Raw genomic sequence first — 26,799 nt, forward strand, 5'->3', positions numbered from 1 at the left:
CTACTTGGCTTGTGTCCTTTCTTTCAAAAATGATTTAGGCTTCATCTGAAGTGTCAAAACGTAATTAAAGAGTTCAATAAATTCAGTCAAATTGGTGGTGTACATAAACTCGTCTTTAATCCTCCCTGCAATTTGTACTTGCATAATCTTCCCTCCATAGCCGCGCCGTGCCAATAAAAACAAGACTAACAAGCTAAATGTGAGCGTTCATGCATATTATAGTATGAATATCATATGTTTATTTTGGGTGTATTCCCAAATGTCTGCCCATCTCAGATATGCCAAAAGCAGGAAACAGATTTCTGTCAAGACACATTTATTTCAACTCATTTTGTGTCAGGTGCCAGTCCAGAGCAGCTTACGCAAGCATACCGCAGTGCTGGAATGGCGCATGACCTCTGAACTCCCACTGACTTTTAGATAAATGAGCAGATACTTAAGTAATCTTGTGAGGGGAACTTAAGATCATACTTGAGAAATGGTAGGAATAAATATACAAATGTGATGGTGGGAAGTAACAATTTATAAATACTTTGTACTTCTCTACTTGAGTATTGTAGATTTTTCAGGTATTTGTAGTTTTATTTGGCTTCTGATTCTGACGACTTGAAATCATATATGTACTTTCTATGCCAAAGTAGACGTCAAAGTATAATTCAAGTAGGCTTGGGTTAGGAACAGATTTAGTTTTTTTTTGTTTCAGTCGAACCTCCTATCTGATGACGCAAGCTTCATTATAAGACAATGAGTTATCTACCTAAAAAAAAAAATTTAACTAAAGCTAAACTTTTGAATTTGTTTTGAAAGGAAGACACATACTTCAGGTCACCATGCATAAGTACATTGTGCCATAAAGTGGTGATGTGCTGGTAAGTCCTTCACATGGTGTCTTTCCTCTGACTGTTTTGAATTAAAATTTAAAGTGTTTTTTTTTTTTTTTTTAAACCACGCTCAAAGGTGTTTGATAAGGAATGATGATATCCTCAACTAGCTTCTAGGCATTTTTATGCCCTTAACATACAGTAATTGTTTAGTACTATAAAGAGAGAGAGGTTTTTAGAGCGAGTTCTGCTATTTCAGTACAGTTAGTTTTTAAATTTATCTAACCCTTATTTGTCTGCATTTCAACCCTTAAATTGGTAGATATTGAAATTCATGTTAAAAAAATCCACCTAAACAGGACAGGTTTAAAAAAAAAAATAATAATAATAATAAATAAAAAAACACCATCGATTGCAGAATCATTGGAGAGACAGTTTTTTTTTTTTTGAGGAATTGTCTGTGGGACCTGCCACTTGATGACAATGATGAAGTGCAGAGCTGTCTTCTTTTCTTATGGATCATCTTTTGCCTTTTAAGTTATAGTGTTTTAGTTGTTCTATTTCGGATTAAATGTATGATTCACGGACAAACTTTTAATGCAGTAAATACATTATTCTTGTATGTGCTATTCTGTTTATTACACTGCATTAGCTTGGTACCACTTTACAATAAGGGTACACTTACAGTAGTGCAGATGGAGACCTTGATTACAAGCCTTACTTGACTAGTCGTATTTACAATACTGTAAGTGAGTAGTTTATTCTTATTATGGCTATCAGAAGCACAGTTAAAACGACTGTAACATGGTTGGTTGGCGTCCTGTTGTGGTCCAGAGTATGGAATTTGGAACTTAATTATTACACATTTTATTATGTTAAATCAGTCCTCTTGGTGTCGCTGTTTTGTGTTCAGGCCCCTGGCTCTGACATTTCACTGTCACTGCACATTTTTGTATGTAGCATGTTCAATACAACTGAGTTGAAACATTAAATCATGTCAGAGGGCGATACTAAAGGGACATTATTGTAAGTAAGTGCCAAAAATGCTGAACAAACCAGAGTTGTGGATGTTGAAATCTGTCAACACTGATTTAACATCTAATAATCAAGTCTCATGATGGTTTCTGCTTCCAACGGTGAATGTAGTTTGACAAAAAGCCCATTGTTGAACCAGATACTCTGTAATTCAATAAATTTTGTCTCCTTGTACTCTTGCATTTGTTCCCTTTCCTCATGTTTTGTGTGGGCAAGCCTGTGTGTGGATTGTGTGTGTAGCAATGAGGATTAACCTAGTGCCTCAGCTGATGCTGATTGGAATGACGTTCAACACATTTGTGAAGGCTGGATTTGAATGAGAAGGAGAGTCTGGTAAGTGGATACACTTTTATTTGATGTCAACGTTTAACTGCCCTTCTTTACGTCATGTCTGTCTCTGTAGATACGCACGTACACAAATATACACACACACATACATATAAACAGGGCCAAGTAGACTGATTGTGCTCCTTTACCTGGCGTGGTGCCTTTTGGCCCAGTCGGTTGCAGGTGTCTGTAGTAAATGGGTTAGTTAGGCGAGGACAGACAACTTGTGACTTGTAATGACCTGTAATCTCTCGTCCGTCAACACACACTTCACAATGTTCTACCCTGCTGATCTACATTTGTGACTTGATTTCTACATCTACTCTTGTTTCTTGTAGGTCCTCCTTATAAATATGCATCACATAGTCTTGGATTAGGAGCTCTAAAGCTCAGTGCGTATAAGTGGAAGTGGGCACATGCATGCTTGAGCATGTGTATTTGCGCCTTAAACCAACCACGGGCACAGTGTCCTGTGATTGGGTTCAGGGTTGGTGTTTATAAGGCCACATCTTGGATGTGAGATGACCACATGCTTTACGTCCTGCTCAACACACCAAGGTAAGAACGCACAGACCACATTATTATTACAATTATTAACACAGTCCATGCGGATGAGACAGTATTACATTGTTGAGAGGAAAAATTCTAGGTTTAGTCTTTAATTATTCTCGAGTCACATAATTTCAACAACCCATTATTTATTTTAAAGCCTTCGGTAAATGAGTCATTATATACAGTTGTTTCCTCTAAATTTCAGTTTCCTATAATCTGCGACTGCATCACTGTTCAAATCCCGCTGTTCCCCTGAGCTCCTGAAAGTTGGCAGAAAGCCAATCCATTTTGATGCAATCCCAAAGTAATTAAGAAAAGTTGTACTCAATAGGCTATTTAATGTGTGGATTTGTTGGATTTGCAAGTACTGTGGTTGGTACAGGTTAAAAAAAAAAAAAAAAAGAATTATAGCGACATTATTTGTTTTTGAAAAAATATAATGTCAAGCAGACCAGACAACCCACATTTTTGCTCTTCATGCTCTGCCTCCCATACTTCCCCTGACAGCACGTATCTGAATTCCGATACATAAATCATTCATAGGAAATAGTAGTGAATGTTAAGATATGTTAATTTGCAATTTAATTGGTTTGACATACAAAAGAGGATAAGAGGGGATGTCGCCTATCTGCCTTTTCCTGGGGTGAGTATGTTATACAAATATATGTCATGTGTGTCTGCAGACTTTTCTACTTTGGTCAAAGGGTTCGCCACTATTCAAATATTTGGTGGACCCAATACAGGAAAACTCAATACATCAACACCATATATTTTTTTTCCACACAATTTATCTTTCAATCAAAGTTCACTGAAGAAGCTGGTCTTGACTACAAGGCAATGCAAGGCAGCAAGTTCGCATATGTATCGTAGACTTCTCTATTCACTCATATGTAATTAATTAGGACCTTTGAAACTAGGGAGGTGTTGCTTGTGCAGATGTTTGTGCAGCATACTAAGTGTGGGTTTTTTATTTTTATTTTTTTATTTAATTCCACCTCTGCTGACACTATTTATATACAGATATCACGAGTGCACTCATCGGACACTTCATTAGGTCCACCTTCACATGCTAATAAGGTCCAAAACAAGAGCTCTATCAAAAATGGTACATTATTTTACATAGCCCTTTTCTATATACACCATGCTGAAATCATTTTTATTTTTGTGGTTGTAGTTGTTGTACTTCACTGCATTTTTCTGAGCGGTGTTTCCAATATTTCTTATTTGAATACTGTATACAGTTTGTGAGAGGCGGAACTTGAATTGGATTTCATTAGTTTTTAAGTGTACCCATTGAACGTTTTCGACCACTGCCTGTTTGACTTTCGGGGACCAACTGCATTTCCTACCAAAAAGACCTCCGATAGGATTTAGAAGGAACTTGTACAGTAAGTTAAGTATCATATCTCATTCATACAGTACCTGGCCTCTGGATTATTAAAGTAACATGAACATTTTGCATGCAAAACCCCATAGTGACACCCTCCAATAAACATACACATTTCCACAATAACCAAACATTCACAGCAGTTTTGGTTACATTGCATTATTTCACATTATTTAAATAAAATGCTTTTGACATTTTTTATTTTATTATTATTATAATCCTTCCCTTTTCTGCTGCTTATCCGAGGTCGGGTCGTGGCGGCAGTAGCTTTAGCAGGAAAGCTCTCCCCAGTTGGGAGACATTGTCTCTTCACCGTGTCCTGGGTCGTCCCCGGGGGTCTCTTCCCGGTGGGATGCGCCCAGAACACCTCACCAGTGTGGCGTCCAGGAGGCATCCTAATCAGATGCCCGAGCCACCTCATCTGGATACTCTCAATGCGGAGGAGCAGCAGCTCTACTCTGACTGCTCCCGGATGGCCGAGCGTCTCACCATATCACAAAGGGAGAGCCCGAGCCGCCTGTCCATCTCCCGTTCATTCTTCCCTCACTTGTGAACAAGACCCCAAGATACTTGAACTCCTTCATTTGGGGTAGAATTTCATCCTCGACTTGGAGAGGGCACTCCACCCTTTTCCGACTGAGGACCATGGTCTCGGATTTGGAGGTACTGATTTTCATCCCAACTGCTTCACACTCTGCTGCGAACTGCTCCATTGAGAGTTGGAGCTCACGGTTTGATGAAACAGACAGAACCATATAATCTTTAAAAGGCAATGATGTAATACTGAGGCCACTAAATTGGACCCCTTTACACCTCGACTGCGCCGAAAAAATCGTGACAAAGGACAGCTTTGGTGGAGTCCAACACTCACCGGAAACAAATCTGACTTACTGCCAGCAATACGGACCAAGATCTGACACTGTACGTACAGGGATCGAACAGCCTATATTAGGGGGTTCGGTACCCCTTAGTCCCGAAGCACCCCACATAGGACTCTCCGAGTGATACAGTCAAAGGCTGGTCCACTGTTCCACAGCCAGGATGAAAGGCACACTGCTCCTCCCTAAATCTGAGATTCGACCTACCGACTGACCTTCCGCTCCAGCACCCCTGAATAGACCTTACCAGAGAGGCTGAGGAGTGTGATTCCCCCATAATAGGAACACACCCTTTGGTTCCCTTTCTTAAAAATTGGGACCACCACCCCAGTCTGCCAATCCTGAGGCACTGTCCCTAGGTTGTCGTGGTGCCAAGTGGACGTATGGATACCCTTATGCGTGAACATGGTGTTCGTTATGGACAATCCGTTAGGAGCACAGAAGTCCAGTAACAGAACACTTCTCGGGTTGTGATCGGGGGGGGGGGCGTTCCTCCCAATCATGCCCTTCCAGCACGTAGACTTTGAAGTCCCCCAGCAGAACGATGGAGTCCCCAGCGGGAGCACTCTCCGGCAACCCCCTCCAGGGACTCCAAAAAGGGTGGGTACTCTGAACTGCTGTTTGGTACATAAGCACAAACAACAGTCAGGACCTGTCCCCCCAACTAGGCGGAGGGAGGCTACCCTCTTGTCCACCGTACAGGCGCCGTGGCGGGGGACAATAAGTATACTCACATCTACTCCAGAGTGGAAGAGAGTCCAACCCCTCTCGAGAGGACTGGTACCAGAGCCCAAGCCGTGTGTGGAGGCGAGCCTGACTACATCTAGTCGGAACTTCTCGACCTAACACACCAGCTCGGCTCCTTCCCTACCGGAGAGGTGAAGTTCCACATCCCTAGAGCAAGCTTCTGTAGACGGCCTTTGGCCACCGGCCAGCTCACACTTATTATTATTATTTGTTGTTGTTTATTTTTTTTTTATTTTTATTTTTTATACATGACCCTGCATACTTTTCATCATTGTGTGTAAATTTTCTATCTATTGTTACAGAAGCTAGTGTATATGTTGCTCTTAGACGGTTCTGAATGACTTTTATTGACTGATTTGTTCCATCAAAAAGTATGCTTTGCCCCCATTCATAATAAGTTCAATAAATCTACTAGGAAACTAAACTGAACAGGAAATTCATTTTGACCATGTCTTGACAACTGACCAGAGGTTTCTTTCTTTGACCTTTTCATTTGAACCTGAATCCAGTTTCTAAGACATCAATTTCAAACTCCCCCATTTTCCTCCCTCTGAACTTTTTCTTTTAGGCGTCGTTCTCCTCACCTGCCAGCCTTTGTGTTTTCTGTGGCTATCAGCATACATAGAGACAGAGATTAAATATGAAAGAAAACAAAAGTTTACTATTCAGGAAAAGCTAGAGAGTTGCCAGTCTGATAAGCGTATCATTTCTACATGCCAATGGCTGACTAAAGAGTGTTGTTTAGTTCGCATGCTGAAAGCTGGCATCGAGCCCAAAGTTTGGTGAGCAGGCACCTTGTGTGGATGTGGCAGACTATTCAGGTGTCTTTTCCTCTTCTAATTTAAAACATAAATGAAACAACCGTATGATGTGCAAATGAATTTTGTGTCTGTGAGAACATGCATTGTGTGTTTGATGTCAAAGATTCTTTATTTTTATCATACTGGCGGCACGGTGGCCGACTGGTTAGAGCGTCAGCCTCACAGTTCTGAGGACTGGGGTTCACTCCCCGGCCCCGCCTGTGTGGAGTTTGCATGTTCTCCCCGTGCCTGCGTGGGTTTTCTCCGGGCACTCCAGTTTCCTCCCACATCCCAAAAACATGCATGCTAGGTTAATTGACAACTCTAAATTGTCCGTAGGTGTGAAAGTGAGTGCGAATGGTTGTTTGTTTGTTTGTATGTGCCCTGCGATTGGCTGGCAACCAGTTTAGGGTGTACCCCGCCTCCTGCCCGTTGATAGTTGGGATAGGCTCCAGCTCACCCGCGACCCAAGTGAGGAGAAGCGGCTCAGAAAATGGATGGATTGATGGATGGATACTGACTTACAGTTTTTTTGTTTTGTTTGACATCTCCCTCCCCCCCACCCCACCCCACTGACGACTACCTCCGCAGGTTGGAAATCATTAATTTAGAACTGTGGGAGGAATGACATGCAGTCAAAACTAGTTCTGTCTTCTAATGAGGGCTTAGATTTTTATTTTTTTATTTTTATTTTTAACCTCTACCTTACACATGCAGCAAGATCGTGCTTGTGATGTGGCGTATGTAAAAAGAGGGGGGGGGGAGTACTGGGTTGGGCGTTTCTGCGGGAAATCTGGAGGGTCATATGCAAGACCCCTAAAATATGTGCATTTTTAGCAGAATACACAAGCCTTCTAAATTTAGTGTTAAAACCCTCAAAAAGGCAATGCATTTACCAAAATAATGCTAATAAGAATAAGAAACCACAACAATGAGTGCCTACAAATCATTCAGACAACCAAAATGTCACAACTGATATAAAGTTTCAACAATGTAGCAGATGTCGCACATTTGCATCACCACTCAGTGCTAGCCAGAGTTCATAGTTTCTTCATAGCTGCCCCACAATAAATATGAAAAATATTAGCATCTGCCAGCCGTGACGACTGTGCTGTTTGAATCGCCGACTGCATAATTTAATCACAACTCTGTGTTAAATCTAAAATGCATTGCGGAACAAAAAACCGTGCGGACCACTGGATCTGGTGGGGTATTCTCTCTCCTGCCCCACAGTCACCGCTGAGGCCATTTGACTATCCATCCATCCATTTGCTATGCCGCTTGTCCACTTTAAGGTCACGGGTGAGCACACCTTGGACTGGTCGACAGCCAATCACAGGGCACCTCATTTGACAATGAACACAAGTGAATATCTGAATGTTCCTGTTTTGGATGCACACGGAGAAAACATTTCCAGATAACTCTGAACAGCAGAATTCCGATAAAGTATGGGCAACATGTTCAAAGTTCAAATAATCTGATCCCTCCTTGGATTGCATGAAGGAAGTGTTACGGCTAGACAGGATGAAAGCATAGTTAAGGAAGATAAAGAGAGATAAGGGAGTTAGAGAATGCCACCTGTTAGTTTGTATCTCTGTACCAATACTGGAGTGTGGAACAGTGAATTATAATCCAAAAATAATAGTTTTGTGTGTATCGTCACTGTTCGTACGTTGTATATCAAAATAGCTCCCCAACAACCATAACGTTTATCCAGTATCAATAGTTCGTGTGCATGCATCATCGCTGCATATGGCTGCGCTGCCGTGTGTCTCTCCGCATGTGTGTCAGTGTGTGTGCGCGGGCGCTGGTGAGTTGGTAAAGGAGGTGGAGAGAGAAAGAAACAGGAGAGAGACTCGAGAGCGCAATGGCCAGTTGGCTGCCGGTGTACTCGTCCACGGTGTTTGTTTCCTTGGCAAGGATTTCCCCAATTTTCTTTATGTACTGCTGCTTCTGTCTTTTAACTGACTACCACTCAACAGGTAATTGTCTGTGCACTTAGGATAACGGATTTTTAATGAAATTCCTGTAGTTGTGGAAGTTCTTTTTAAGTTTCATTTTTTTCCTCCACTTTCATATTTTGGAAATTTGTTAAAAAAAAATACAAAATGCACGTAAGGTCAGAGTGCATTGTAATTGTGTGTTTGGAAACTTATTGAGTACAGTAACTGAGCTATAGATTGCAAAGAACATTTATGTTTCCTTTCTGTTGTTTTACACATTGAAATGCTTTATTTTGGTCCAAAGTTTTTATGTATTAAGCTGAAATGAGGTCATTGCTGACATGATCGTAGTTTTCAACTGGCTTAACCTGAGGATGACCATTCATTGAGCCACCGAGTACACTGGGGCAACTGAAATGGTGCAAAATGAGTCTAATTAAAGTTTTAGTAATAACTCAGCTGTACCCATTAATCGTGATATTGCATGAAACTGAATGTTTCTTATATTCCCTTGAAAATACAATCTATTATTGATTATCCTGTCATATTAAATTTATGTATTCCGTTTAGATTCAAACAACAACTTAAAAATGTATGTTTACTTACGTGTGCAACTATGTGCATTTAATTTAAATGCAGACTTTAAAATTATTTGTACTACATTCAGAGGACATATGTGTTTGTTTAGTCATTGTTGGTATGTTTTTGTTTCTTTTCACCCCTTTTCTGTGCCTGTGGTCTGTTTAGAATCCTCACACTGAACAAACATTCATTGGTTGAACAAATTATGGTCATTCAGTCTCAGTTCTTGCTTTTCCTGCTTTTTGTTTCTTTTTATACATATATCAATATTGGTTTGAGAAGGTTTGATGTTTCATGCGCTTATTCTTGTCTTCTAACTTCTGACTATCAAGTTTCGATCAGATAAGAATGAAACAAAAGTTATGCAACTCATTCATTCCCCATGAAATTGGATACATGTTCAGGGAATCATTGTGTATTTCCTCAATTTCTAGCTGTACCGCATGTATCTTTCTTTTATTTTCTTAGAAACGCTGCTGTTTTTAAATCAAGAACAGTCAAGGTTCAAAGTTGAACCGAGAGTGCACTTTGTTTCAATCATTCATTTTTATCGATGTTCTTGTCTCAATAGTTGATGTTTTCTCTGTTTTCTTTTTTTTTTCTTTTTTTTACAGCGAGCCTTTGATAATAAGCAATTAACAGACAATATCCAAAATTCTCTTGCCTGCTCTCAATCTTACTTATCTTCGTCCTTGCCTCGCCATTGTATGTCCGAGAAGGACACAGACACTTCTTTACCACATCATTCCCTTCCTCTCCTTGTCCTTCCGTTCCCCATCTTTGTTCCCCTAATGGGCACCATATCGGGCAGCAAGACCATCTTACTTTCATTGGCCTCTTCCCAGCCGTAACTGCCTCACCAAAACACAAACACCACCATCAGCGTGACCCAATGGAGACAAAAGATCTGATGATGACCAGCATGTTGACAAAGGAGGAATGGGAGAGTGAGGCTGAGAGAGGCAAGGAGAGCGAGGAGGTGAAGGCAGAAGAGGAGGGGACTCAGGACGAAAACTGTCGACTGATGCTGGCTGACGGTCTTGCAGAGAGAGGACCCAAGAGTCTGAACCCGGCTTCTGGCCAGCAGGTGTCCAACGGCTTCACCACGTCCGGCCAGCAGAGCTCCAAGGAGGGAGCAGGGCTTCCCGACGCGTACTCTGCGGGTTCGGCCTCGGGGCCCGCAAGCGGCTCCGGGTCCGCTGAACCGCTGGGAGGCCTCAGGACTCTGGTGGTCCAACAAACCAGCTTGGACCGGCCCAGAGAAACTTGGAGCAAGAAGATGGACTTCTTGCTCTCTGTGATTGGATACGCAGTGGACCTTGGCAATGTGTGGCGTTTCCCTTACATCTGCTACCAAAATGGAGGAGGTGAGGAGTTAGATGTGTAGAAGAGGGAGTCTGGGTTACAGAATGGTCAAAATGTAATGTTTTTTTTTTTTTTGTTTTAATTCATTATTTTTCTGTGACTTTAAGAGTACAATAGGATAATCTGTATGAAATAACACTGACTCCGTTGTGGGCTCCTAAAATAAGTCTTCTGAAGTAGCACAACAATATCTGTATCAATTAAAAGCAACGTGTTTCCTAATCACTTTCAGATGAAGACCCAAATTAGAAATTCGGTTCCTGTGCAGGACCCAAATATATACCTATTCAGTGCTTGACATACCACCACCCAGCATATGGTATATGCCACAGATGCCCTACATTACTGGCACTGGCTGGGAATGGCCCTTTTTCATGTTTCTGTAATGGTTAATACACCAGTATGAACAAGCTATTTAATGGAAATGAATATTATTGTTATTGAAATTTATATACAGAAAAAGAAATGGTAATACACATTGTTTCTTAAGATGTCAAATTATTATTTACTTGCATTCCTGAACAAAAATCTTTTGTTTGTTAGTCAGTGAGTGTTACATGTGATAAATTTCCAACTCTTCAGAGAGGCCAAATGAATCTGCTCAAATTTGAAAATAAAAAGCTAAATTCAATTTGCAATTCCTCATTCCTGTTCAAAATGGTCAAATGTTTTGAGTCCACATTAAAGCACTTCATGATGCTGGATGGTCTCTGAGACAAATACGTGCCCAAATAAATGATTTAAGCGCTGTATTTACACAATCTAGGTAGCAAAATTAAGCAATTCTCCCAGTCTGTCACAAAATCCGTACCTCCCACAAAACAAAGACTCCCTTTCCACTTTTATTGAATCTGCAATAATAAAGTCCATGCAATTTCCTGTTTTGCGTGTCTGTGTGTGTATATGTGTGAAGCCGAGATGTGCTCAAGGAGACACTTGATAGAGGCAACAGTATTAATTGTATGGGGTTTTGTTTTATTGGAATGGCCTCAGTGTCCTGTCTGCTTAATAACCTGTTGCTTGGCCAGGTGCTCAATCAACGCTTATCTTTGTCAAAAAAAAAAAAAGAACACGCACACACAAAAAAGCACACATTCACATGAAGTAAACTGATGATCAGATACGAGTGAAGAAAGGGGAGATGTGATATTAATAAATGCACGTTAGAATCCAAGCATGTAGTCTTTGTAAATCTGAAGGCTGCAAACTACAACCACAGTAGAAAACTTATCAAAGTATATCTGACAGTGACAGTCAAGGTATATATATATATATATATATATGTATGTTTTTTTTTTTTTTTTTTTAAAGCAGATATTGTCATGATGTGCAGGGGTCTATGTCTTTTATTGATTGTCGTTTCGTGGAATGAGATTTCAGATTCAGGATTTACTGTGCTGTTTTTCGACGTGTAAAAGTGACTTTTGTCATCTATTTTGTGGTTCCCCCATCCATCCTCACATTATTACCCCATCCCTCCACTGAAACCTTTTAACCCCATGTTCTCATCTCAGGTGCCTTTTTGCTTCCCTACCTGTTGATGGCGGTGTTTGGAGGTGTGCCACTCTTCTACATGGAGCTGGCTCTCGGCCAGTTTCACCGCAATGGGTGCATCTCCATCTGGAAACACATCTGCCCCATCTTCAAAGGTAGGAGCTGATGGGGAAAACATTTTTTAGTAATAGTTTAATAGTGGGGTTGGGGGGGGGGGGGGGTGATTGAATGGCGCCAACATAAGATAATTGGCTGTAAGGGGCAAAAAAAGAGGAAAAGAAGCATAGTGTCAAGATTTCGGCAGGTTCGTTTAACCTGTTGCGTTGAGCAGCTCTGAATTCTTGAACATTTACAGTGATGTTCTGACTGTAATGGAAATCGTCACATTTCCATGCCAAATGTCAGGTGTTTGGAAATTAGATCGTATGTAAATTGTTGAGGCTGGTAAATGTCAACCGCTTGAGCGTAAGCTTGAAAGCGTCATTGATCTGTGCAGGACACACAAAATGCTACTTGTCAAATGACAAAGTATTGTATACATATGTGTAGGCCAGAACTTTCTTAGTGTTGTCGAATGTTCTTTCTAACGGCCATTTTGTTCCTACGTCCAGGTATAGGCTTTGCTATCTGCATCATAGCCCTCTACATAGCCTTCTATTACAACACCATCATGGCCTGGGCCTTGTACTACCTGTTGTCGTCGTTGCAGCCTACCCTTCCCTGGACCACTTGCACCAACAGCTGGAACACGGGCAACTGTAACCGCTACATGTCCACTGACCACAATGTTTCATGGTCCAACTCTTCCACCTCTCCTGCTGAGGAGTTCTATACGTAAGTGCATGTAAGTGGGATGTGGAAGCAAAGGGGTGACTTTACAGGAGGGAGATAACGAGTACAGGAGGATTAGGTACAACAACAAGTAAGAGCTAGAACAATATCAAAAGCCAGCAAAAATATTAATTTATTGAACAATTACATAAGTGAAACTGTGCGTAGACATTGAAGACAACAGACTAACAAAGACTCACACTGCACATTATGAAATTCAAAATTAGCGATGTGTGAAAATTCTGCTCACACAAAGACACTTATGCTCAGCTTTGCTCAACAGTGTTGAAACTGCACTACATCAATCTTAGAGCTGTTTGCAGCTAAATCAGGTAAGCAAAATATTTTAACCTCGCCAGTATAATTCAGCACTCCAAACTACGACCACAATATCAAACATACATTTTTGTCAATGAGCCTGTAACAATTTACACTTTAACTTTTAAGTTTTTTTTCAGCATATTGGATTATGATTATCATCATAGGTAGGTGCATGGTAGGTTAATTGAAGACTCTAAATTGCCCATAGGTGTGAATGTGAGTGCGAATAGTTGTTTGTTTATATTTGCCCTGCGATTGGCTAGCAACCAGTTCAGGGTGTATCCCGCCTCCTGCCCGATGACAGCTGGGATAGGCTCCAGCACTCCCGCGACCTTTGTGAGGAGAAGCGGCTCAGAAAATGGATGGATGGATGGATCATTAGATTGTGCTGGTGTACCTAATGATTTTGTAATTTTACAATCAAATATTTTATGACTTTGGACCAAAAAAATAATAATTGGTGGGTTTAGTACAAATATATTTGTATTTCTTCACAAATATCTGTCAAACAGAATCTCATGACTGTGTGTAATGATCTACATTACATGATATACTGAAGTATAATTATTTGACATTAAGATTGTATGAAAATTGGTTCAATGCAGATAGTCACTTCATTGATTTAAAAAAATTATAATAATGAGTTATAACACTGTATTTTGATGAATGTCGCAGGAAGGACATTAGACCACTTGGTTGGTCCAGTGTCCTTCAATCTGTTTTTATCCAAGGTGTTTGATTACATTTTAAAAGTTGCCAAGAATTTCCATTTGTTACATAAATCGCACCCGTCTTTTATCAACTTAGCTTTGTGTGCTGAACCTTTGACCAGATAACATTGGAACTGTCCACTTCAACCTCCTCCTGCTTGCCATTATTTTCTCTTTATGCACTTACCTACACCTGCTTCTGATGGAAGCAGTACAATAGGTGTGACGTAAAACGCAAAAATGTTACAATAACAAAATACAGTAACAACACTACAGTCACAATAATAAACATCTTACAATAATAGTTATTTGACACTAACCAAAGCTCAACGTTATTCTCTTTGTAAAGGCAAAGTATTAGAGTTTTTTTTCTCTCTCTCCCCCCCCCCCCCAACCATTTTTTCCCCCACCAATGCTACTGCGGTCATGCAACCTACAGTATGCCCACTTTGCATGTATGCAAACTTTCTTGTAGCAACACAAGCGTGGAAACAAGCGTGTCCAAATACATAACTTTTTTTCCTCCCCCCACCCCAAGTCCAAAATATATAAAGTTTAGTAGCTACAGTGCATTAGGTTTTTTACAAAATCCACTCAACGAGAAAATTATTGTTTTCTATTATATAGGTGTACTCAAAATAATTCACCCCCCGTTGTAAATTATTTCCAAACTTATACTACTTTGCAATGAGCCAACAGAACAAGAACGATTAGATAGCGCAACACAACTAATTTTACAAGCTGTCACTATTTATAGAAAGTGGTCATCTATTAAAAATGCGTCCTTTAAAATCAATGTGATTTCCAATGGTGGTTATTTAATTCAGCTACATATACTGTATGCCAGCCTCCCTGCCCCCTTGATTATTGCTGTCTGCATGCCATCGTTCCCTTTTGTGAGCATATTAACATTTCTCTCTACCTCCCAACATCCTCACCCTGGCTCCTCCCCTCCAGTCGACACGTGTTGCAGGTCCACCTCTCTTCAGGTCTGCACCAGCTGGGTTCCATCAGCTGGCAGCTGGCCCTCTGCCTGCTCTTCATCTTCACCATCGTCTACTTCAGCATCTGGAAGGGCGTCAAGACATCGGGAAAGGTAACCGACGGCCCCAGTACCGCTAATGGGGGGAGCGTGTCACTTTGAATGGATGGATAGATGGTTGTATTGAGGAGAATGTTTATCGTCTATCACACTCGTTATCGTTCATCACTGCTGTTGGGCAAGTTGGTTAGAGGAATCTTCTGTGGTTCACCAATTACGCCAATGAGACCACAAACCAGACCTGAAAGTCTTTTTTTTTTTAAATTTTATTTTATTTTATTTTTTTATTTTTAAGCAGCTTGACTTGATTCAATTTCACCAAATGAAAAACAAGAGCAAAGCTAGACTGTAATGTTGTGATGGCACACTTCTTACATGATCACCAGCGTACACACAAACATTGAATATATTATTTAAAAGGTTTATCCATATCAGGTTAATTTATGTATTGTTTCAGGTGGTCTGGGTGACAGCCACCTTTCCTTATCTGGTCCTCCTGGTGCTCCTCATCCGTGGGGCCACTCTACCTGGGGCCTGGAGGGGTGTGGTCTTCTATCTCACACCTGATTGGGAGAAACTGCTCAGCACTACAGTAAGAAAAGTGCTATTTTGACCTCATCACAGAGGCTGGGTGTGGCAGAAATGTTTTAGATTATTATTATTGTATTGTATGTGTATGCAGGGTCAGAAGATGTTACCTCCCATCCAGTTTTATGCAGATCTGGTCCAGACTGCGCATTCTATCAGCCGTTAGAACTCGTTCATTTCTGTCAAAATGTTTTTTTTTAAATCAGATGAGGTTGTCATTTGTTGCATAAACACAGGGTTTTAATAGTTTAAAGCAGGTGAATTATATTTCAATCTGAGGAAAGAATGCCAAAATCCCGGATTTAGCAGGAGACAAATAAATATACCTTTGTAAAATGGTCTTTTTATTACTAGCAAATGAACTTCTTGTTTCTACCGCCTACAATTCGTTCCTTATGTCGTGCTGAAGGTGTGGATCGATGCTGCAGCTCAGATCTTCTTTTCGCTGGGTCCAGGCTTTGGGGTTCTTCTTGCCTTTGCCAGCTACAACCCGTTTCACAACAACTGCTACAAGTACGTTTAACCTAAAGCACCTGATGGGACAAGCCGAAAGTCACAACAGCAACGTACACATTAGACTCACAAGTAACACTACAAAAGATACATCGCACACAATCCTCTTTTCTGCCCCTTTCAGAGACGCTTTGGTCACCAGCTCGGTGAACTGCCTGACCAGCTTTCTGTCCGGCTTTGTGATTTTTACTGTGCTGGGCTACATGGCTGAGATGAGGCACCAGGATGTGGATACTGTTGCCAAAGATGCTGGTAAGAAACTACACTGAGCATCTCTATTCATCATCACATTGTTGGGGAAATATCCCTTCTCACAATATATTCCCCTAAATTTTATTTAAGGTCACAACATCATTTCAGAACACTCCATATAGATGATATTTTAACTAGCATCTCCCCTTAACCTGCTTGTCTTTTTTCCTCTCCCTCTCTTTCTAGGACCCAGTCTGCTTTTCATCATTTACGCAGAAGCCATTGCGAACATGCCTGCTGCAACCTTCTTTGCCATAATCTTCTTCCTCATGATCATTATGTTGGGTCTGGACAGCACAGTAAGTTAACTCATTGTGCTCATGAGTGACGTGCCAGTCACATGTTGTCCCTCCCCTAAAACCACAAAACATATTTCATATTAGCACAGTCATATATGCAAACAGTGTGTTCTCTTTGACTTGTTTGGCCGTGTCACCCTCCCGCTGACTTTTGGTTCAAAGTAAACAAAACAATGTGACAGTGCCCTTCTATCAGTGCGGTGATCTTTTCCCAATAAGCCTGTGTTGATCTGTGCCCAAGAAGCCAGCTTTCGAGATCTGTGAAGCTCTTATTGGATACTGATAATCAGTGTGGAATCAGGGATGCTTTGTGTCTCCTTTTCATGACTGTGGATATTACTCCACAATGTGTTGCTTTTGGGTAATTTTATACTATATGTATACTTGGTTTGTGTCGCCCACGTCGTCATCTTCCACTTTTTGTAAGCTTTTGCCGATGAAATGAGGAATTTACTTTAATGAAGAAAAATTCTACTCTGCAAAATATTTTTAAGCCTCCAAAGAGGCTAACACTATACTGTACTGTGAACACTACAGTACAGACATCAGCGCTACCATCTCAGTGTTGAGCAATGCATAGTGGGCGAATTCATGCCAACAGATTTTTGGAAATTATAGAAAATTATGGAAAAATAGATGACGAGGAGGATAATTTGTATTTAAATCCTGGAGTTGAACTGGCCTTGTAAGTTAAAAATCTAAATCGGGGGGTCAGTGACACGGTTCCTGCCGGCACCAGGGTAAATGCACTTTATTGCTCTTTATCTACACCATTACGGGGCCCAAAGTGCTTTACAAAGCCTCACATTCACACACACACACACACACACTTTCATACACCAATGGGGCAGCTTCTGCCTTGCAAGGCGAGACAAATGAGGGTAAATGTGGGTTCAGTGTCTTGCCCGAGGACACGCTGATAGTCTGAGCCGGGATTTGAACCGTCGACCTTTCGGTCACTGGACGGCACCCTCTCCCAACTGGGCCATAACCAACCCCTGCTCTAAATGTAATTTAAAAAAAATATTATTTCCTTGTTTGTCTTCCAGTTCAATGTGATATGGGCTATTTCTTGTGCGTGTGCGTGTGTTTTGTTGTATTTTCCGAGCACGACCTAACCTACGCACTACCAAGACAACAAACGCTTCGTGTGTGTATTACTATGGGGAAAAAAAGTTTAATTTGTGATTTTTTTTGTTTGTTTGTTTGTTTGTTTTCTCCCCCTTTCAAAACGTTGAAAGGTTTTCCAAGAATGTAGGCAATTAATGCTGCATTACTATTGCTATAGTTTTTACCAAAACAGCCAACCCAAACTGAGTTATTATCACATTCTTAAAGGTTGCAAAATAAAGCATATGGCATCATGTGGCAATAGTGGTTTGCTAGTGGTTAGCATGTCTGCCCCACAGTCGAGAGTTCCTGGGTTCGAGTCTTGACTTAGGCTGTATTTCTGTGGGTTTTCTCCGGGTACCTCCCATATTACAAAGACATAACAGCACATGTTATGTTAATTGAAGACTCTAAATTGGTTGTCTGTATGCCCTGCGATTGGTTGGTGGCCACTCCTGGATGTACGTAGCCTCTCTCCCGAATTCGCCCTAGGGTTAATCTCAAACTCACCCATAACTCTAGTGAGGACCAGCAGTATTAAAAGTGCACGGATGAATATAATGCACCCAGTGGTCAGTTCAGTTCTTATCTGCTCGTATCTTGTTCCCCTGTTCAGTTTGCCGGTCTGGAGGGGGTGGTCACCGCCATGCTTGACGAGTTCCCCAACGTCCTGGTGAAGAGGCGAGAGCGCTTTGTCTTTGGCCTCGTTTGCGTCTGCTACCTCGGGGCGCTCTCCACTCTCACATATGTAAGGCACATCAACTCTACTCCACTTTAAGTATACGTTATCTTAAAAAGAACATAACATAACCATGCACTGTTGACAGTCCCTATCTGGGAATTGCTACGGCATTGCTGTGATGTATGAACTACTAATTCCTTGGCATTTCACGCAATTTCAGAATTATTTTTCAAATTTCTAAGTATATAAATATGCTTCTGTGTGTGTTGCTGCTTCATTTAGCTAATGTAATTAGCTGCAGTTTACAATTATGTAGAAATCAGATTAAAGTAGTAATTCCTTTATCTCCAGCCCTCAATTAAGGTAAGGGAGTAATTAACGGCTGCGCTCTACACATGCAACATGTTATCATCATCGTGTGTGGACAAGGCCTGTTGCGAAGGAGTGATTAGAAAAAGGATTTTTCAGAGACTGTTGTTTTTCTTTTTGAATCAGGGAGGAGCTTTTGTGGTGAAGTTGTTTGAGGAGTATGCCACGGGCCCTGCAGTCATCACTGTGGTGCTGCTCGAAGTCATCGCCGTTTCCTGGTTCTACGGTTAGTTTGGGCCTAGTGCTCACAAGAAATACACTTGCACAATTTGAAGATGAACGTGTTGAGTGTGTGCGTGGGTTGTGTGTGTATTTCAGGTACCACTCGTTTCTGCAACGACATCCAGGTCATGCTCGGTTTCCACCCGGGATGCTTCTGGAGGATCTGCTGGGTCGCCATCTGCCCCAGCTTTCTGCTGGTGAGACACACACATACACAGAAACGGGTTATATTGTTATTTGGTATCACTTATCCTTCAATCCTCTTCACAGCCCACTGCTATAATTCCACAAAAGCTCCTCCTGTATATTTATATTATTTTTGTTCCCCATGACATGACTATGTAAACAAACTTTAGGCCTAAAAGCCATGAATACCAGGACACACACGCACTGTATTTTAACTTGTTGTCCATTTGCAGTTCATCATCATCAGCTTCCTGGCCTTCCCTCCTGACGTCAAGTTATTTGACTACCAGTATCCACCTTGGACCACATCCCTTGGCTACAGTATCGGGGTGTCTTCATTAATTTGCGTGCCTGCTTACATGGTCTACCACCTAATCAATGCCAAGGGCACATTCAAACAGGTATGCCCTTCCCTCACACTTTGAATTTTGTCATTTGACTCCTAAAGAATTAGAGAATCAATTCCCTGTCCTCCTCTGATCTCTCCAGCCAGTCTCACTAAGTCCTCTCACAGTTTCCCATGCAACAGTTGAGGCCAACATCTAACTGTACTGTGTACAAGTTAGCATCAAAGGAAAAAGCATAGGTTAGAGATTAGTGAAGGGGGAAAAACACTAATTCAGGCTACACAAACTACACAACGCCAGGTGATAGCCTATGCAAGTAGGCTATCACCTGACCGCACAGACTAGGAAGTGGGACGACCTTTCATCACACACCTGCCACACTATAATGATGGAACCAAAATAAAAAAACTTTCCTCTCATCATCAACATCATTATAATATTGTGCTAAACTGTCGTAAGGACATATTGTCCAGTATTGACACAACTGCTGAGGCGCGCAATGACACTGACACACACTGTCAGCATGCTGCAGTGTAAACATATACAGTACATGACAAACACATACACAAACTCCTGGGGATAGGCGAGTGTAAACAAGGTCAAAGTCTTTCTTGCTAGCAGGGCTTTTGTTACAGTTTGATGTAGTATATTTTTTTTAAATTAAACTGCAGTCATAAAATAATTGAAAAGTGCAAAACCTGTATTTCTAGTAAAGATGGTGCGACACTAAAGACATGGCAACGAATGATGTGCTAATTACTAAATAGTGGACGCCTGCATACTCACGATTGGCACCTGTGGATTCACCTTATTTTTTTTTTATTTCAGAATTTCTTTTCATTTTTGTTTACATTTTTTTTCTTTTTTTGGGGGGGTGGCAATCCCGAAAACGCTTATTGTAGGTCTATCAATGTTGTTTGTATATTCAGTAATATACAAACAACATCGGTAATATACAAACAACAAATATTCAGTGTTATTCAACTGTAATTATTCATTTCAAACAAGCTTTTCTTCGAAGATGTGATCCGACAATAACGGATACATGCTACTTAATTCAGCATTGACTGCCAATTTCAGCGACTCGGCATCTTGAAAGTTTGACATATTAACCAAGTGTACTTGTAAATGTGTTTGCAGCGTTTATCAAAGAGCATCACTCCTGAGCCCAGCAATGAGCAACACAGAGGCTTCATAGTCACCAACGCAGTCTGACCTGACCCTCCTGTGCCAATTTAAGCTACTTAGAGTGCCCTCTTCTGGATCCCTTGCAACACTACAAAACATGAAGGCTACCTTTCACCACGTTTGCCTCATTTTCATGTGAAGCCGAAATCCGGAAATGTTTTGGGATGTGATGTAGGTGAAGACAGGTTACAGCAATCTTATTTTGTTTGGCTCAGTTCGTGAGCAGATTTTCATACACGGCATCTTTCCATTTCGCGACTGTGCGTCACTGCCCTTTTGTTCAGATAACACCTATTTTATACAATTATTTTGATGCAGTCGTGTAAGTCAAACTGCACATAGTATGTACTGATCATTTCGATTAGTGTACACATGATTATCTCTTCCCTCTCATTGTATCATTTTAATAATATACAGATAAGTTATGCATTCTAATATGTAGCAAAATTCAGGTATTCCCTCTCTTCATTGAAGCCAAATATGTGATATTTGTTCTGCTCATATTTCATCCGAAGTGACAGTATTGTTGTTCCATTTATGTTTGACTATAAGGACAGATTTGCTAAGAGTACTATACACTGTGAAGCAGTGTGTTTTTGTGACATGTATTTGTACTGAGTGTGAGTGTGTGTGTGTGTAAGACTTACAATGACCTCCAGAAAAACCCTCATGTTGACATTGTTTTCCTTCTATAAGTGCAAAATGAAGTCTGCATTTATTTTTGTCAAGCATCTGCATTCTGTCACTTCCATATTTTAACATGTATGTTACATAACGATGACGCTTATTCAGTCGCCTTCTGAGCTTGTGGTCATGTTGCAGAGGCGTCAGTAATAGAAACCAAATATGGACTTAATACCATCACCAAGGTCAAGACTTAAGACTTCAAATATGGCAAGTACTGTACATCCCAATGTGTATTTCCTCGTCAGTGTGGTACTGGTGTAATCTATCCTGTGAAAACCCGTTTCCCTGCCCCTCATGGAGGTGAATGTGTGTGTTCAGTTGTGTAGTTGGTTTGGATTTGAGTGTGTATGTGCTGATGCGTGTGCGACTATGGGTAGGTAGGGATGGTCAGCCTTTAAATGTGCATGCCGTGATGTGCGCGTGCGTGTGTGTGTGTGTGTGTGTGTGTGTGTGTGTTGTGTACTCAAAGTGTGTGCAGGAGAGCGAGATGGCGTGTGTGTACAAAATCGTCTCTCGTTGTTGTCAACTGCCAAATGACCTAATGAAGGATGTAACTCCCTCTAGTACCTCTCAAGCTTGTAGAAGATCGATGTATGTCTACAAAAGACAACCCAGAGTCTATTAGCATAACCTACCTGTATAGAATAAACCTATAGAAATATACGACAAGTATCAGATAATAAAAGATATATGTAGAAATAAAATGTGTCTTTGGTGATTCTTTTTCGTTTGTTGCCAATGTTTTGTTTGCTTTATTGTACAAACTGCCACGATATTATGAACACTTGCACGATGAAGTGGGATCCAGTGAAAGAGGTGTTACACATTCACCATTCTGTAGTTATTCATGCTCAGTTTTGTGTGACTGTAAGAGAGGTGTGTATTTAGCACACTTTTTTTTCTTCTGTTTACAGTGGTAGAGAACTGCACAGGATCATACAGAGTAGGGTTGTTTGATAGCACTTTTTTTTTTTTTTTTTTATATATAAACCCCCAGACTGGTACCAGTGCAGTTATTTAGTCGAGTACACACCAATACTGATATAGAGTACTGATACCACTAGTACTTTTGATACATCAAATTGCAATTACCATAATGACAGATTATTGGGAACAAAGACCTTATGTACTACAACTACTGGCAAGGATGACTTACTTGATGTCAGATCTGTTTGCCTTAAATATTGGTGGCTGGTATCGGCAGCCTTCACGACTACCCGATACCTTGAAATAAGGCCGGAATCGGCCCTGTGTTTGCCCATCCCTAATACCAAGTACTGCTTATTACAATATGATAGCCTTCTGATGGAGTGAGAAACCACAATATTCAAATCAGATTTCACTATGATGCAATGCATAACATTAAAATAATAATTGTGGATCACCAAATGTGCGTTTATTCAGTGTTTCTTGGAAGATCTTAAAGGTTGAATATTTTCAATTTGTAGATAAAGGCATCATGCCACAATTGTTGATTGTGGTTTGTCTACTAGTTTTCTACCAGTGCAATTCCTGTATTTTTTGGGTTTTAAATCTCAAGTATGTGGCACAAATGGAGTTGTTGCAGTTCTTTTCAATCTGCTCTCTGAATGTAACGCGCAGCATAATTAGTGGGATATAATCGCTAATCATCACATTAGGCACACCTGCATTATCTTCATAATCCAATACAAGAGTTGTGAAAATGCTCTTAACATAGTGACAGGCAACGGGCAAAATTAGCTCTCAGTGTGATGCAGTGCAGTTCTACGACACTGCAAACTACAACTAGAGGTAAAATATATTTTGCATCTGAATGGTTTGGGCTATAACAAGCCTCAGATTATGTGGGGAAAAAATGAGTCATGTTAAACTGGAGAGGAGTTTGCATGCAATGTGTGCAATATGTCATCAAGGCATGAGTTCTTCTGCGCTGACAAAAGGTCAATCGGTGCGCTTCCTTGTCATCACTGAGTAATCCTCCAAACTGAAATTTGCAAATGCTCTTAGTTAGAGTGTAAGTATATTTAGTTTTGGGCGTTGCTGCGTGTATTATGAGCTGAGCATAAAACTTTTGTGCACATCATGAAGGTGCTCCATTCCGGACTCATGACTGCACGTGACTTCTCTACCTATTTGTATTGGATTTAATTTAAGGTTCACAGCTGCATTGTGTACATCCACACACACGCGTATGCACAGGTTTGTGTGTGCCGTTTATTGTGGCAATTTCCTCTGAGCTCCCTTCCACTGACTGACGGACACATCCTATGTTCTCGGGCCTGGCTAATCGCTGCAGATCTATATTAAACAGTGGAGCGGAGCCCGCGTATCCCGCCTGCTCATACCTGTACCTGTCATCTCAGCATCTCTCTACCAGCCTGCCTCACTATCAGGTGTCTATCAACACCTCCAGTTCATTTCATCCTCCATATCACACTCCCTTTCTTTCCTAATGCTGGAGGATAGTTGTCACTTCTCAAGCTGTGCCATTTTGACTTTTTGCTTTTGGCCTCCTGCACTGAGATAACCCCAAGCAGCTCACTTTGACTGACTTTTTCCACAGAGCAGCTCGGTTTGACATGCTGTATCTTTCAACTTGATTTTTTTTTTTCCGGACTCCTCTCAGTTCTGATTTGAAAGGGTGACTTTTACGGGCGGGATATAAAATACTGGCATTTACCTCTATAACTTGCGCCATCGGTCCTCTCAGGCGCCTCTCCGTTTCTTCCCGCAACCGAGGCACTCTGCTGATGCTCTGATACGGCCTCTGCCTCTGAAGAACAGGAAATGAGAATCTCCCCCCCCCCCCCCTCCCGCCCCCCCTGCTTCCAATCAGTTGCTCCGGTCCTTTATCGTACAGAAACACTGTATCCCTGCAACGGTCGTCTTTCACTCCTCTAATGAACTCATTTTGCAAGAAGGGAGAATACCATCTTATCTTTGCAGAGGGGGACTTCTGCGAAGCACACACACACACACACACACACACACACACTTGGCTTCTTGGATCATATCATCGTTCCCAACATATAAACAGAAGCAAAAGCTCAATGTTTTGTCCTCTCATTACATATATATATATATATATATATATATATATATAACCCTAACCCTAACCCTAACCCTATATATATGTTTTGGCTTTGAAATACAGCAAGTGTTAAAATGCTCCTTTGGTATGAATTTGTGTGAACGGTTTGGTCTGTCAATGTGTTAGCCCTGCGAGTGACCGGTTACCAGTCCAGGTTGCGCGCCACCTCTCACCCTAAACTTACACAGTTACATGACCACCATAAAAGTACAGTTCTAAGTAATGTTCTGGACAGCAGTCTCATTACTATCATTATTTTTATTAGTTGTTAATTAACCTAACATGGAAACGCCACGCAGGGTGGAGCCCAGATTCAAACCCAAAACCTCTCGACCAACAGGTCATTGTACTACTTGCTTGTTTTGTAAAAATTATTATCTTAATAGTTTTCTCCAAATCACCTACATGTTATCATACACAAATAAGTATATTGTAATCTACAAATTATCTATCTACATTCTAAGTATATATAACTATACTAATAAGTCAGTGGAAAAGTGGACATTTCCAGTCAGGAAGTTATTAGAATGGGCGCGTGTCTCCCCCTGTTGGTCGAGAAACAACATGCTGTCAACGAAACCTGTTTTCACCATCACTGTCTGCAAATCTGTGCTGATTGTTTTGCTTTCCTTTACATAGGCCGAACAAACACACACACACACACACACACACACTCTCTCTCTCTCTCTCTCTCTCTCTCTCTCTCTCTGACCCCGGACACACATTTAATCTGTTTGCAAGCTCTAATGCTGAGCAGAGCTTTAATTAGAAGAGGATTGTCTTTCGTCTCATAGCTTCTGCGGTGACACTATAGAGCCCCCGAAGTAGAATTAACCTCCGCTCTAATCCTAATCTTGTTTTCTACAGCACCCTTTTGCATCCTTCACCAGCGCCTTCTTTAATTGCGGCGTCCAGTGAGCGAAAAATCTACAACCTCTACGACCTCGTCCACCTTCACCTTCATTTAGCAGTACCGTGGCTCGGGTTGCATACTGAGCGAGCTGGCACGAAGAAGGCCAAAGATGGCCTCCATGCTTGAGCGCTCACATTCATTATCAAGGTGCACGTGCAAAGGGGGAGATGTCATCAATCATTGGAGCGCTCTTCTTTTTACAAGCATATCTGTGTTCATCACTTAGTTCCAATTAAAGAGTCCATTTTCGCTCATTCCACATGAGCTCACAGGTGCACTATTTATGTTTGAAGATGTCACGTTGCTTCTGATTTTCTTTGAAATGGAGGAAGGGTGGGGGATTGGGAGGAAGCAGTTAAGGGGGTCAGGTTGAGGACTGAGGCGCTGGCAATGACCCAGATCATGCAATGAATCAATTGCTTCACACTGACTCTCAGCTTTTTCTTTTCTTTTTTTTTCTTTTATTATTTCGACCCCCTTCCCGTCTAACTATTCCAATCTAAAGTAAAGAAGTTATCATTTTTCAATCAATGACGCTGTACCATGATAGGTCATTTGATGTGTGCTTTGACACTAGGAGAAGAAAAAACAAAAAAACAAACAACAACAACAAAAAACACTACCACCTGCTTTGACACCCCATGTCATGTACCAAGAGAATGAATGGGGTCAGGTCATCTGCACCAGTAACAGACATGGGCACACAAATGCATAATTCAGGATCCTACATGTCCCCAGTCACCAACAAACACTTTAACGCTATTGGTGTAGCGATCTTTTCAGTCTTCATTATATTACTTAATTGATGAGTGCGTCTTGTGTCAAGAAAATCAAGATGTTCGCGCCAGACAGCCTTCACGCCCTTTTAACAGCCGGCCACTACAACGCATGCGCACAACTTCAGCTGCCGAGCCGAGAAAATGAAATCAAGCCAACCGATGGCATCTAAAGCGGAGGGAAAGGGCTTGATGATATACCTTTCAAAATAAAAGCTACATTCGTCAACACCGAGGCACAATACGCTCATAAAAATGAAAGCATGTTTTTTTTTAATATACATTTTATTTCAATTAAAAAACGCTATATATTTTTTAAGAATGATACAGTTCAGGATACTCAGAAATATGATAACAGTAAATGGCGTCATTAAATTTTTACAATGAACGCCGGATGTCGCTGATGAAAATGTCCGGTGCTACGACGCCGGGTAACACCAGCCACTAGACTTCACCTCAAAAGCTAACTGTAGTTTACGTCTCAGGAAAATGTCCAGCATTGCGACTTTTTACGCTTGTAGGTGACCGAGGTGGTGCGAGCCGGGATGGCGCTGGTTACCGTCCAGCGGTCACCGACCCCGAGCACTACCTCCAGCCCCTGTGTGTCGGTGAGTATCCGCCAAAGTGTTTTTTGTTTGTTTGTTTTTTGACATCTGGCGGAAAGCTCCGTCCCGAATGTAACTGGTTTTTCTGTTTGTTTGTTTTTTTGGTGCTCACTTCATCCCTTAGCGCTAACTTTGCAGCATATCAGCTCAAAGT

The 26,799-nt window shown here is 41.2% G+C and overlaps 2 protein-coding genes across 3 annotated transcripts in view; both read left to right on the plus strand.

Moving 5' to 3' along the window:
• The first annotated feature begins 8,322 nt into the window (after nt 1-8,322).
• Nucleotides 8,323-21,982, plus strand: slc6a4a (solute carrier family 6 member 4a). Of its 2 annotated transcripts, XM_061681903.1 has the most exons (14): nt 8,437-8,529; nt 9,687-10,439; nt 11,952-12,086; nt 12,543-12,765; nt 14,751-14,889; nt 15,293-15,427; nt 15,833-15,936; nt 16,061-16,188; nt 16,375-16,487; nt 18,214-18,345; nt 18,775-18,874; nt 18,967-19,067; nt 19,290-19,457; nt 20,544-21,982. In XM_061681903.1, exons 2-14 carry the CDS (start codon nt 9,965-9,967, stop codon nt 20,616-20,618), a joined length of 2,028 nt encoding a protein of 675 aa, XP_061537887.1. In that variant the 5' UTR covers nt 8,437-8,529; nt 9,687-9,964; the 3' UTR covers nt 20,619-21,982. The 2 variants fall into 2 exon arrangements, with proteins under 2 accessions (XP_061537888.1, XP_061537887.1); XM_061681904.1 differs by lacking the exon at nt 9,687-10,439 and having other exon boundaries at nt 8,323-8,529.
• Nucleotides 21,983-26,467: 4,485 nt separating this feature from the next.
• The window catches only part of ssh2a (slingshot protein phosphatase 2a), a 31,100-nt gene continuing 30,768 nt past the window's right edge, over nt 26,468-26,799 (plus strand). Inside the window, exon 1 of the mRNA XM_061681838.1 lies at nt 26,468-26,648. Within this exon, the coding sequence (XP_061537822.1) occupies nt 26,586-26,648 (63 nt within the window). The 5' untranslated portion in view covers nt 26,468-26,585. The remainder of the gene's footprint in view (nt 26,649-26,799) is intronic.

The sequence above is a fragment of the Phycodurus eques genome, chromosome 7, assembly GCF_024500275.1.
Source record: "Phycodurus eques isolate BA_2022a chromosome 7, UOR_Pequ_1.1, whole genome shotgun sequence".
Lineage (NCBI taxonomy): Eukaryota > Metazoa > Chordata > Actinopteri > Syngnathiformes > Syngnathidae > Phycodurus > Phycodurus eques.